The sequence below is a fragment of the Scardinius erythrophthalmus genome (assembly GCF_964197995.2).
Source record: "Scardinius erythrophthalmus genome assembly, chromosome: 23".
NCBI classification, from domain to species: domain Eukaryota; kingdom Metazoa; phylum Chordata; class Actinopteri; order Cypriniformes; family Leuciscidae; genus Scardinius; species Scardinius erythrophthalmus.
In genome coordinates, this window is record NC_138243.1 from 16,797,219 (window position 1) to 16,811,628 (window position 14,410).

The 14,410-nt window shown below is 39.2% G+C and overlaps 1 protein-coding gene across 6 annotated transcripts in view; it reads right to left on the minus strand.

Annotated features, from left to right (window-relative positions):
• Positions 1 to 212: 212 nt before the first annotated feature.
• The window catches only part of tiam1a (TIAM Rac1 associated GEF 1a), a 71,276-nt gene continuing 57,078 nt past the window's right edge, over positions 213 to 14,410 (minus strand). For 4 of the 6 annotated variants that reach the window (XM_081354272.1, XM_081354273.1, XM_081354274.1 and 1 more), the window contains 12 exons: positions 9,193 to 9,420; positions 8,973 to 9,041; positions 8,715 to 8,840; positions 8,463 to 8,571; positions 6,647 to 6,826; positions 5,626 to 5,744; positions 5,415 to 5,523; positions 4,958 to 5,016; positions 4,473 to 4,569; positions 3,979 to 4,066; positions 2,215 to 2,396; positions 213 to 1,912 (listed from right to left, as the gene is read on the minus strand). In XM_081354272.1, the coding sequence (XP_081210398.1) occupies positions 1,407 to 1,912; positions 2,215 to 2,396; positions 3,979 to 4,066; positions 4,473 to 4,569; positions 4,958 to 5,016; positions 5,415 to 5,523; positions 5,626 to 5,744; positions 6,647 to 6,826; positions 8,463 to 8,571; positions 8,715 to 8,840; positions 8,973 to 9,041; positions 9,193 to 9,420 (1,872 nt within the window). In that variant the 3' untranslated portion in view covers positions 213 to 1,406. The remainder of the gene's footprint in view (positions 1,913 to 2,214; positions 2,397 to 3,978; positions 4,067 to 4,472; positions 4,570 to 4,957; positions 5,017 to 5,414; positions 5,524 to 5,625; positions 5,745 to 6,646; positions 6,827 to 8,462; positions 8,572 to 8,714; positions 8,841 to 8,972; positions 9,042 to 9,192; positions 9,421 to 14,410) is intronic. The other 2 variants (XM_081354276.1, XM_081354275.1) reach the window with 1 other exon arrangement.

Below are 14,410 nucleotides of genomic sequence, written 5' to 3' on the forward strand. Positions count from 1 at the left end.
TTCTGGTTATATGTTTTCTCCCTCTGAAGTTTAAAATAAGAATTAGAGATAGGGACCAATCAGGTAGCAGCCTCCACTTAATTAACCAATCAGAATCAGGGGAGTCAAATTTTCACAGGGTAGTAAGATTTCAGCACAACACCGAAACCTGAAGCCTTATCTGCTAAACATCAAGTGTTTTCTTCTATTTAACAAGACAAGCCACTGTGTTTAAAAACCACACCAAACTTTATTTAAAACACGCAAATGGGTGCCGTGTTGACAAAAGAACTGACCACATACAAAGTTATTTGGATAAAACTGCAAATATAAATTAGGAAAATTTATTTTAGGATAATTATTTCCACAGTATGAACATACACAGTCTCAAAAAGGCAGAGGGTAAAAGCAAGGAGTTTTTACACTTTTGTCTTAAATAGTCAATTTCATTAAAAAGGGATCCATGGCTGAAGGTGCAGTGATTGCATTTCACGTGGAAGGGCATCTCATGTGTTTAAAATACACATGCAGGGTTGAACGTGTTCATCTGTATCATTGTACAAAATACCATAAAAGACTCGCTCTTTAAAATCTCACTCTCACCAAGTATGAACAGGACAAATCTGCTACATTTAACAGTTTTGTAGGGGTGCTTCGAATTATAATGCCATCTAAATGTCTGGCTGTTGAATTTACAAGCACACCAAAGCCCATAGAGAGAGGACTATGGGTAGTTGGATTTCATAACCGAAAAACAAATTATATTATTGCAGTTCTTACTTCAATATTCAAGTAGAAGAACATTTCTCTGCATGTTCGGTGAACAGTGATCTTTAATACTGGGTTGCTGGTGACCTATAAATAAAAGGGAACAAAGAAAGCAAGCGAGGAACCGTTGGGTTTGTAACAGGAACGACATTCAACAGCTAGTCGAAACTGTTGTGACACTTCCAGGGTATATTGCCACGCTCTACAAAATCACCTGCGTATAGCCATACAAAGAACTAGCGAGGTTATACGAAGCGTTAAATCACAAATCCCTGAATAAAAAAAAAGAAAATAAAAAAAAAGAGGATATGGAGTACAACTGAACAGATCGACCGCGATCTTGTGTTTAATACAAAACAACAACAAAAATACAAGATCAACTAAAAGAACATGTAGCTGCCTGTTGTCTGTCAGTATGAAGCCTCTATAAATACAGTTGGCATATTTGAATGTTACTTGTGATGTCTGGATTCAAATGGCAGGAAGCTTATGTTAAGAGTGGAGTGGTTTGAAGCATCTCAAGAAGTTTTTGTGGTGCAGGTTTTTCAGTTCTGGCTTTCAGTAGGATTGTCAGTGCATCGTGTCTGTGAAAGGCTTGGACTCAGCAGGTGTCTGCCTTATTCTTGCACAAGTTCACAGTTCGCATATTCTCTCTCCGCTCAGAAGATGTCGCTGTTGCAGCTGTTTTTAAAATCGTCCCTGCGAACCCAAATAACCTCACAGTCCCTTTCGGAAGCGACGCCCTCCACTGCGCACTGCTTTCTCAGGAGGGTCAACTTTGGGGGGGCTTGGGATTTTGGAGATTTGTCCTCCTCCTTGACTTCATCTCCCTCCACCGAAAGGGCCTCGAAGGATTCCTCCAGGCTCGGATCGGAGGAAGGGCCCCTGACGGACTGGCAGTACTCGTCGTCGTCGCTGAGGATGTCCGTCTCCTTCACGTCATTCTGGTTTTCGTAGTGCTGCAGGTCAAACTGGTCCTCCACCCAGCGGTCTGTGTCCTGGATGGGCTGCTGGGGTTTATGAAGTGAAGACGACAGTGGGGACTCTGTCGGGGTAATGGGTGACAGGTCCTGGGATGAGCCGTCGTCAAAAACCACACCCGTGTCTATGGTGAAACGATTACGGATCAGCTTCCGGCGGCCGAGGGTTCGAGATGGGTCTGAAACTGCAGATAAACAGTAAAGAGAGAGTGAATGCCAACTAGTTTTTTTTTATTCAGTAGACCATATTTTTCAAATTAGGAAAGAAAACGGCAATATCATCTGGTGGACACTAGGATTTAAATTTGTTATGTAATAATCAGCTCACCCTAAAGCCTGAGACTAAAAATATAGCTTTAATCATGTTAGCGAGAGATAGACTGAGAGCGATATTGTGGGAGAGTCAGCAGGGATATAGGAAGAAGAGCAGAGAGAAGGAAAGTGTTGCAAAGAAAAGTAATCAATGTTCAGTTTGCGTCAGACATACCAAACCTACCCGCTCTGTTTATGGCAGGTCGTGAGCCCTTTAGTGCACAAAGCCGTTTCCCTCCAAATGGAATATACTGCTGATTTGGAGCTAAACTCTCGGTCTTCATTAACTGACGTCGCTGTTTTTCCCTCAGGATGGAATGAACTGTCTTTAGGAAGTCTTTTTTACTCTCTGGAGAGCTAAACAAACAAGAACAACAAATTCAGATATTTTACTGAGGAATGAAAATATACTAGCCTAGAAATCTAGACGCACCCTAGCGGCAGCAAAATGTATTTTGCAGCCAGGGCAGTCTAGCAACTCTCCATAGACTTTCGAGCTGCAAAAACCTAAATTGGGTCAGGCCAATCACGTCGCGTATAGAGTAGGCGGGGCGGGCTTAACATATGACGACAGAGTTGCGACGGTTACCTGCTGCTACTTGAAAACAAAGAATGACGGCTGCTGGAGAACAGTCTTTCGAATCGGCTTTGGAGGACTTGGAGTTAAGTTTTTCTTTGAGAAAAGAGCAAAGAACGGCACTTAAGTCATTCTTGAAAAAAGGAAGATGTGTTCGTCGTTTTGCCTGCCAGATATGGCAAAAGTTGAATCTATCAACTAGCTCGGCTGTTGGGAAAACGCTCTGGTTGGTTGAAGCACTGTCCTATTGCGTGCAGAGGGAATTTGAAAGACAGCCGTTTATCCCGCCCCTTGGATTAAACCGCTTCTATGGTGAGTTTCCAGACCTAACATTTTGATGTAGGTCTGGCTTGCCAGGCTAGAAATATACAGTTTTACACAATTTACAGTGGCCCCAAAAGTATGAAAATAAAGTATAATTAATAGTTCACCCGAACAGTTGATGGACCCCACTGACTTCCATAGCATGGAGAAAAAAAATTCCATACTCTGGAAGTCAATGCGGTCCATCAACTGTTTGGTTACCAACATTCTTCTAAATATTATCTTTTGTGTTCAGCAGAAGACATAAACTCATGTGAGAATCTCCAGCAACATTTGTTATCAGATGCCACTTGGTTGGATATTTTTTGTCTCATCAATGCAATGATATTCAACATTTTTAAGAGTGTCCAAATGCTTTTGGGGCCATTAGTTCTTTTTTTTTATTGGCCTGTAGGTCCTATTTTACACAAAGATTACACATTATCTCTTTCAGAAAAACCTTTTAGTTGAAGGACTAAAGACATAAGATCATTATTAAGGGGATAGTTCGCCCAAAAAAAATCTCAATCTCATCTTATGTCATTCCAAACCTGTAAGACTTCAGTTCATCTTTGAAACACAAATTAAGATATTTTAATGAATGTTTCTCCTTTGAAAATCCACTAACCCAAAACTTTGCTTCAAAAAGAACGAATGAAGTTTATTCTTGTTACACAAGCATGTTTGAGCTTCTATGTACCATATTTGCCTTGCATGTCATTGCCTATGTGAATAAAAGCCTAAATTAAAATGTTCATCAAGCAATCTTAAGACTTAAACCGCTCAATTTCTTTTTTTCAATTTCGATCTCTATATGAACTAGGCATCAAAGTACTGCGTGCGTGGACTTTCAATAGAGGAACAGGAGCAGAAATCTCTTAGATTTCAATAAAAATATCTTCATTTGGGTTTCAAAGGGTTTGGAACAACATGAGTAATTGATGACAGAATTTTCATTTTTGGGTGAACTAAGTTCCTTGTGCGTTTAGTTTTTCTTTGCTTTGAAGACTGTCAGTTTTCAGGGCTTAGGTGTGCATGGCGTTCTGGACTTCATCTCACCTGCAGCAGATATGAAAGGTCCTCTCAGGTCTCCCCTCGGATTCTGACCTCATGTGAACAACCTCACACAATGCAGATCCCTCTGAATCTGAGATGAAAGAAACATCAGGTTAACTGTAACTGTAAAAGGACGTGGGAAAGCCCATAAAAACCTCTTCAGTGGTAGTACAATGAAAAACATTTAAAAACCCATGAGATCAGGACAGGGTTAATGAACCACATGGAAGACACGGACCCTGGGACAATGAACAAGAGTGCAGACCCCAAGTTCCTGTAGGATGACCTTTGACCATCCACCATCAATAGGGAATAGCAACATTCTGGCCTGAGCCCATAAAAGTTCCACTGAGCCAAAAGCAGACTTGACTAAGCTCATCAGGGTTCATGGGATGTAAAAAACACTGTACAAGTGAATCTACAGCTTGAAGCTAATAAATCCCACAATTCTCAATAGGTCCGTGGGAAAAGAATAAGACTAGTAGACCAAAACTTACTTGGGAGGTTGCGAACTTGGAGAGCGTCTGTAGAGATCATGTGTCGAAAACGAAATGGGTCTCGCTCATCAAGGACTGACGCTCTGTGAGATCCACCCTGAGACAAAATAACACCAAAAAAAATGTCAGCACACTTAAAATACATCATTATGCCGTCAACCACCTGACACACTGAAAACAAGAAGTTAGGGAAGTGATATTTTCTCCAAACCACATTATAGTTTTATAAGATCACACACAAGTGAAAGGTCTCTGAGTCCATGGTCACAGAGATTTGTTAGCCATGTGAAATAAGCCGAAGAGACAGCAGAAATTAATCAAGTACAAGATAAGGGCATCCCTGTTTCACACTCAACAATGTGCCCTTCAATAAAACAAAAACTACACCTCTTAAAAGCGCTAGTCTGCAAGCACTTAAACTTAGCTCTGCAAGCCTATGTCACATCTCCATTAATGAATAATGAAGAAAGGGAAAAAGCACTTACAATTTTTTTCTTGTGCTTGGAGCAGTCTTTATACACAAAAACAACTGCCGTTTTGAAAACTGAAGGAGAAAAAAAAATGAAATAAAACATTAATACAAGACACACAAAACCGTACAAACATTCACAATAGAGAAGCTTGGGGCTCTTTTTAGAATAGTCAGAGTAAAAATGTGACCTGGTGAAACTGCTAACTTCAATGGCAAACTGACCCATTTTTTAAAGTATCTAAAGGGTTTTTTCTTCTAAAATGTCTCAGCCAGAGGAAAAAATGTTTGAATACGTATAAATGCAACTTTAATGCCTTAAGAGCCACATGACAAGGTGGTTCCTCTAATGCCATTGTGCCCAAAGACACAGCTGGCCTTTACTGATGTAGGAAACCATTACTGTAGGGAACAGACTAATGAATAAGAGAACAATATTCTATTTCGGGAAAAAACGCTTCACGTGCACTCACTGAACGAAGCCAGCTCTGTGTCTCTCTTCCCCTTCATGAGAGAAGAGGGTGGGTTGATCCAGACCACAGTGTCGTGCAGCAAGAGGTCACCCATTGACAGATCAGCAACCTGGAATGCAAGTAAACAGCTGTAAAGCCAAAGCTACTTACTTTTGGTGGTGGCATTAAACTAATTGTTGATGCTTCCTAAGGGAGACTCGTGGAATTATACCTCTTTCTTCTCAGAGCTCTGCTCACTGATGAGTTGGTCAAACACCGCTCCATACTCCTCGTGAATCTTCTGCATCTCATTTATGTGACTGGCCACTTTGTTCATGGCTTTCATAGCAACTACGAAAAGAAAAGAGACTCAGTAAACTGCAACTAAAGTCAATTGTAGAGAGAGTTACAAGCTACAAATCCCAGTTGGAACTGGATTCATCTGAATCTTTAGCCACATTTAACATTTTGCTTTACCGTTGGTAAAGATTCAGGGCCATTTTCAATTTAGAATTACACTGGCTTTCTTGTTACTGTAGCTTTAAGAATATATGCAAATTACCTCTATTCTGATTGGCAGGGCTGCAAGATTTTGGGGGAATAAATCTTGTGATTTTTCTGATAAAAATTGGAACTTAAAATGTGATTTAAAAAAGGTATGAGAATGCAAAATTGATATGTCAGAACGACTATTAATAATTATTATTATTATTAGTAGTAGTAGTAGTAGTAGTACTAGTAGCAGTAGTAGTAGTAGTACCAGTAGCATAAGAATAAGAAATATTAAAATAGTGAATATTTTACTGTAATAAATAAAATCTAGTAATTATGAAAGATTAATGTTAAAATTAACTGTAAAATTACAATACTAATATTTATAGGGATCCCTCAAAGCTTCCCTTTTGTTGACAACAGCCGGTTTATAAGTGCTTATTACAAGTTTGGGAAGACGGTCATTGCATGTTGCTTTCCCAAATGCAAGACTAGTTATGGTTTTATTATTTCAATTAAATCGTGCAGCCCTCTTGATTGGCTAATATTTTACACATAGAAGCTAGTATAGTTTACACTCGCTATGCATTGATACTGGGAAGAGCATGCACATTTCAAAAGAGCTAGCAAAAATCCTGTTTTGTGTGAAACACAAACCAAAACCTGCTCATCTTGCTCAGAATAGGAGCTGCATCATATTACTCTATAGATACATTCGAGGCCTAACATTAGTTAGTAAGTATCTGATTCTTCATATTTACCATCCAGGTGATAGTGTTCCTCGCTGTCTGGGTCGGTGAGAGAGTGAAGCTCCCTCAGGAGTAGGGGGTATTTTAGGACTCTCTGAATGGGTTTGATCAGGTAGGACTCCAGCGTGGAGGAATGCTGCTGCCTGGGGTTCCTCTCAGCCAGGAACGCCTTGAACTCCGGGTCCGTTTTAGCTGCAACAAAAGATTGGAAAAAAAATAGGATGGCACAATAATTTCATATCAGTGGTACCCTCGAACTAGACTTTAATTTGGACAATGTCAATATACTCAGCCTATGGTGTTCAAGACAAGAACTACACATTCAAGTAATCCTTAGCTTTCTCAACTGCCAGAATGTTAGTCTCACATTTTACACTCAAACACATTTAACCATACAAATATTAGTCAGTCTCTCATCGTCTTTAAAACTTGAACCACTTTTCCCACAGGAACCATCTACATTCACATACATCAGTGAAAAAGCTTTGGTGCCTTAGGGAATTGACAATTTTTTACAGTAGACCCTTAAAAGGGGTCATTATTCTTCAGAAAAAACATCATTTCCATGTGAGAGTAAAAAACACCCTCTAGCTTTGAATACATTCTGAAAACTGGCCTTTGGCAGGGGGTAGGGGTTCGGAAAAAGAACTAAGAAAAGTGGCAAACTTAGAAAGCGTGCAAGCACTTAAACTATCCAGTCATTGAACATGACACTGAAATGACAAGATAACACAAGGATCTTTCTTGCCCTTTAAACGTACAGTACGGCATTTTTCGCCACTAGGGGTCGCTAACCTATTTACAATAACAAAGGCGTAGATTGATGACGCAACATTTGCTAAGAATTATGGATCTTGTCGTCAACGTCAAGCCGACCGATCTAATAATGTTTATGGATGACTGAATACATCGATGCTTTTATCATGACTGTGATATGAAGCAGTTCGGGATTGCTAAGAGACAGCTATCAGCTCCACACGCGACGCGAGTCCCACGGATATAAAAGGAATACGGACATTTCATTCTACCGAACTACACGCGAGTGCAGAATTACTACTCACAGGTCAGTTTATTAGACAAATTAAACTTGTGAGGTAACGCAGTGCTGTTTCACTTGGTCTAACATTACACTATCACACTAAACTGCATTTGAATGTGTTGAAAAGTATGTGTTAGTTCGTCTGTATGAGACTAGCAGTAAGCTAGATCAACATTAGAACATACAGATCATATTATAACATTTTATCATTGTTGAACTATAAAACATTGATTAGTTTTATGTAAATGTGCTCACCTGTTTAATAAAGTACATGTAGGAGTGGTCGAAGTCTCGGACGTGGAGCTCTAGGCATCTCGAAAACACCGCTCTGATATTGATTCTCGTTTTAGTTCTCCTTTTTTATCCAAAGTCTGCTTGCCATGGTCCATAATGTTTGAACGAAACAACAACTGCGTGCAAATAGACATTGCGAACTACAAAGTTGTCCGCGTCAGTCGCTTTGGTTACTATCTGACGGCTCTGGTTCATAGCTCTGGTTGCCATGGCAGCACGAGCGGAAACCAGGGACAACGCGGATATGACGCCATTGGCGGCGACAAAATGGAAATAAAGAAACGGGACGTTTCTCGAATTAAATTACAAATTTCTCCTGGTTTGAAAGTTGTTGGAAACAGTCGGGATAATGTAAGTACACAACTAAAAAAAATATATAACAGATATAGTGATTTTTGCTATTTTTAAAGCAAAAAAGTTACATATTGTGCCTTTATATCAGTGCTAAATATGCTAATGCTAGTAAACCAGTCTCTGAGAGTGCAGTTGTGTTACCTTTGGTAAGGACCTTGGGGACCTTTGTGTGGCTGGCACAAAATGCACTGTAGATTTTAAAACGGTCCGCATAGTACAGGAAGGATCCGCCAAGAGAAAACAGAACTTTCTGGAAGTTAGAAGAGAATGAATTAGAAAACAAAGAAAGTTTCATCACATCATGTGCAATTAGTAGATAGTGAGCTTGTTTGGTGCTAAATCATATTTAGCATCTACTCAGACTAGCATCTAATCTGACTAATATAACTGCACCTTGAACTGATCCACTCTATCCAGTTTGTCTAAATCTGGAACTAATCTGGTTCCATCTTCCAGAGTTTTCAGAAACTCCACTTGGAATTCCACCATCTCCGCCAAGTTTCCAAAAAGCACATCCAGCTATGAATGTAAAGAGAATAAGAGAATCTTAAAGCCAATACCAATAACATTTTCAGAAGATGATAATATTTATCAATAATTTTTTTTTTTTTTAAATAATAAAAATAAAAACACACTAATGAAATATCTCACCTCATCCTGAGAAAGGAAGCTCTGCTTCTGCAGGGGGTTCAGGTAGCGCTCTATCAAAATGTTTAGGTCCTGTAGAGAGACAGACTTTTTCATGATTTGGTTCAGTGCAGCTTTTACCAATCAGGAGTTATATTCATGTTTATTGTATGTGGATATTCAGAACCGTTTCTATTTTAAAATAGAAACACCACGCTTTGAAAACAAAGCAGAAGATACTGACCTTAACATAAGTCCTCTCAGTGTCCACCAGCTCACTGATGACTTTACGGAGTTTATAAGCATCGGAGAGCTGGCGGGGGGTGAAGAGAACAGGCATGGTTGAGATGGGGCTGGGCACACATGATGAAGAGGTGGAAGATGTGGAGGAAGACGAGGAACAGAAAACGGGACCCTCAGTGGAATTCATATCATGAAGGTTGCGGCAGAAAGTCGTCACCTGCTCCGTACTCTGTGGAGGGAAACAAATTGAATTTAAACACCAGAAACAACTAAAATGTCAGTAAAAGTCATGCAGGAGTGGAAAAAAACATATCTATTGATAAATCCTGTTCACATTTCCTTTCATCATCCTCAACTTGTCTATTTAAATTAGGTAAAGCCAATAACAAAACATTGTTTTAAAAATCTCATTTTAAGAGAACTAAAAACTTATTTTAAAAATGTAAAAGCATATGAGGATAAGCCTCAGAGTGAATAAATAAACATAAAAGATTATATACAAATACAGTTACTACAAATATTATAATTGTGACCCTGGATCACAAAACCAGTCATAAGTCGCACGGTATATTTACATACATTGTATGGGTCAAAATAATACATTTTTCTTTTATGCCGAAAATCATTAGGATAATAAGTAAAGATCATGTTCCATGAAGAAATTTAATAAATTTCCAACCGTAAATATAAAACATTTATTTTTGTGAGTGAATGCAGCACAATCGCGAACATAAATGTAGAACTTTTAAGTAGATTTTCTCAATATTTAGATTTTTTTGCACCCTCAGATTCCAGATTTTCAATAGTTGTATCTCGGCCAAATATTGTCCTATCCTAACAAACCATACATCAATGGAAAGCTTATTTATTCAGTTTTCAGATGATGTATACTTCTCAATTTAAAAAAATTGACCCATGTAACTGGTTTTGTAGTCCAGGGTTACATATAATTATTATATTTAGCACAAAACATATATAACCACACAATGCAAGAAATGCTACAATGACACACAAGTAACAAATTCTTTGAATTGAAAGTCTTGATCATGCAAAAAAAAAAAAAAAAGCCTCTAAAATGTTCACCAGCAACAGGAACACACTCACACAGGTATTCAGAGCATTTAAGAGTCAGAAAGAAGCATTTCCAGTTCCAAACAGACACGTTCAGCGAATTTCTGGCTTTACTCCAAAGACAAGGCACATCAAGCCTTGTGAATGCTTGGGTAAAGTGTAATTAGACCCTCTTAAAGTTATTTACTGCACAGACACTTCTAGATCTCTAAAAGACTCTGGTGTAATTTAGCACTGAACAGTTCGTCTCTTTGGGAAATCTGGCAGTGAATGGATTTTCCATCAAAGAACATGTCAACAAAGAGTAGGCTACACACTGCCCTTAGCCAAGATTATTTCAACTTCCCACAATTCAAAGCACTCCTCCTTCCCCTTGTACTACAGAGCTACCACAGAGAAACATTACACAAGAGATATTAATACACATCATCAGGCTTCCAAATACCTGAAAACTATTAAAATCCAGCTAAACGACACCAACCTGTCCAAAAAGACAGATTTCGTTCCAAAAGATCTTCAACCAGTGTCACATCTCGTATGTCACAGGATGAAGTTTAAAGCCAGCACTACTGCAAGAGCTCAGGCTCAGGGTGATGTTCAGGAAGAGGTGGAACAGATTCACAAAGACAGGAGGAACGGAGGACAGATGGGGCTTCCAGCAGAATGAATTCCTCTCTGATAAACACACAGTGACGGACTGACAAAAGCCTGCACACCCCGGCATGCCTTAACCAGCCTGGACAGCCAGCAGAGAGGTGGAGTGATGTAGGGAGATATGAGTAAGGAGCTCTATCGTTTTTCCGGGTTAAGCAAAACTTAAGCTTTATTTACAAGATCTGTGGTATGCTGTTGATTAACAGACGATGGACTCTTTCCTTGTTCTGTGAAAACAACATAAAAAGTACAGTAGTGCACCTACAATTAGTCTTTAGGGAAAGCATTCAGGTGTAAAAGAAGAAATGTGAATTTAATTTTTCCTAAGCATGAATTTAGTAAAAAAAAAAAAACAGCTACGTGAGCTGTAAAATGGTTAAATCACTCTTTCTGAGAAGTAACTACTTTTCTAGGTGGAAGATTTTCTGGTTTCATGCTACCGATGAAAAGGTCCGATCATACCAGTGAAATTTCTGTGAAATTCTACAAGCACAAAAAGATCCATTGTCAGTGTAGTAATGCATGAGGCACCGCTCACATACAATTCTATTTTAAACCAAGCAGATTTCTGTTCGTCAATGCAGAAAACTCGTTGGGAAATCTGCAAGAGGAACTTTTTTTCACCCTATTGCAAAATTCTTGGTAGCATGAATTACTGTATTGAAATGACTGGATTTTGTCCATAGAAATTTGCCACATGACAGTAAATGTGACCACACCTTAATGCACTTCCAATGGAAGTCTATGGGCAGTTCCAGCAAGTTTAAAGGAAAAAGGAAATTTAAGTAGTTTTTATGAACATGCCTTAAAAAAGGGGGTGTATCGAGACAAATCAATGGCACTGACATATTAAGTGCAAGTTAAAACTGCTGAAATTTACATATTTCTCCTAAAGCACAAATTAAATTAAATAAAAATCACTCTTTTAAAGAGGGACTAGCTTTCTAGGTGGATGAATTTGTTTATGCTCTACAGATACAATTCCTATGGTTAGAATCTGCTCCATGTAAACAGTGCTTTATGGGTAGCTACCTCATGTCTTTTCACACAAAAACCAAGTCAGAGCAATTGGAAATTCCTTTTCAGCTAGTCATGACATGATTTGAAAGATTAGATATAATTTTGCTAAGACTGGCTTGGTAAAAATCACACCCGCGCCTGCGCCCCATGCTAAAACATGTACATGCAACAGTTATACTATCAAAACACTGTGACAGTTTTTAGTTCCGCTACAAATCTATTATTTTTTTAAGGTAATTGGCTGTATTATAGAACTTAAGTTGTATTTAGCCCAGAACATCCCAGTTTAAATGCTCAAATTGTCCTATCCAACATTATACATCTACACGTAACATACTAAGCCGCTAAATCTAACATAATACACAGTGTGTTAGAAAATGGAGCCCATGAACTTATGTAATGCTGAGTAAGCATCACACACACAAAAGCAAACACACTCAGGCTCACCAATTGCAGCATGTCATAGATGGACTCTGAGGAGCGTTTGGAGCTCCTGTATCTCCACAGCACAGACATTCTGCCCCTCAAAGTTCACAGAAGTCACAGCAGGGCGACCCGTAATAAACACAGAGGAAGCGCCTCCACCTCCAGCTTATCTTTGCGTGCAAAACGTGTCACTACCAGACCATGAGAGCGAGAACGGAGCTTTTCCGACCAGATACAGCGGGTTGGGCGGTATTACGGTAATATCGGATACCGCGGGATCTTAAAATAGCACCGGTATCAGTTTCAATACCGTCATTACCGGCACTTATATAGCCTATAATATATATAATTTATTTATTGCCTAAAAATGCTTGTGTGGTTGCAGTTTGGTAATATTTCTGGTTCCAGCCAAATGAGAAGGGAGAGGCGGTAAATACTGACGAGGCAATTTGTAAATTGTGCCATAAAAAGGTGACCGCGAGAGATGTAAACACCTCTAACCTAATGTCGCATCTCCGAAACTACCACCCACTCACTACTGCCAGGATGCATTTTGTTCTCGAGTTCATTAAATAAGCGCATTAAGTTTCGTATTTGTTAAAATATTATAATGTTATTTTTTCCATCGTTGTTGATTATGAAAAGTGAACAGCACAAATAAGATGGGATGCATCGGGAGTCAGACGATTTGACCACTTCAATAAATTTCGTTTTGTAAAAGGCCTCTTTAAAACGAATTTCGTTTTGTATAAATTGTATCTTAATTTTAATAAAATTTTCATCAACCAAATTGCCTGGATTTAATATAATCATGACATGATGGGCGCTGGCATGCCACGGTCACTTGAAATTGAAATCTCATAAATTAACCGAAACTCAGAGATGGCGATCGTCAATTTCTTTAAACAAAACAATTCAAAACGAAAAGAAATATAGGGTAGGCTACTCTCTGATTAATCCATGATGTGCATGCCGATCGTCAATTTCTTTAAACGAAACAATTCAAAACGAAAAGAAAGAGTCCACTCTGATTATTTAATCCATGATGTGCATTTCTCTCTAGGCGCGTTCATACAGAGATGCGATCATCAATTTCAGTAAACGAAACCATACAAAACGAAAAGAAATAGACTAGCCTACTCTCTGTAATCCATGATGTGCATTTCTCTCTATCGTTCACTATGGAGATGGCGATCGTCAATTTCTTTAAACGAAACAATTCAAAACGAAAATAAATCTGATTGATCAATGATGTGCATTTCTCTCTATAGGCGCGTTCACTACAGAGATGGCGATCGTCAACTTCCATCTTTGCAGAAAAGATTTATTAATAAAAATCAATGGACACGCGTCAACGGATTACAAAGGCACTTCTTGCTTGTTGCACGCACACAGATATTATGTTGAATAATGGTGGGCTCCGGCTCATAATAACAGTTAATGCCGTCGGCCGGACTCAGACACAACGTGCACGGCTTGATTTTATTTTATTTTTTCTTTTTTTTTTTATCTGGCATTCAGTTTCTGAACGGTGTAGGCACAAGCCAACAGTTTGGTGACGCCATCTGAGCCCATTATGTCATAATTTTTAATTAGTCACGGTAATACCGTATACCCCGGTAAAATAGGGAGGAGGTTTGACGGTATCAAAATTCCAATACCGCCCAAGCCTAAGCGAACGTCTTCTCCACTACCAACTCTACAAGCCACGATAGCTTCCCTGTCCAACACAGCCTCCTCCCTCCTTTCCTAGAATTTCTCCCTACGTCTCTGCTTGTCTGAGCTGGTTTCTAGCCGGATGGATGGAATGGGGATCTGACAGCTGTGGTGGTACAGTAAACACACAGAGAGAGGGAGAGAACGAGAGAGAGAGAGAGAGAGAGAGAGAGAGAGAGAGAGAGAGAGAGAGAGAGAGAGAGAGAGAGAGAGAGAGAGAGAGAGAGAGAGAGAAAATAATAATAATCTTGTCGGCAACAGGATGAAGATGACAGAAGGGGAGGGGAACACTGGGACACAACAAGCATCACATCATAACACAGCTGGGAAAA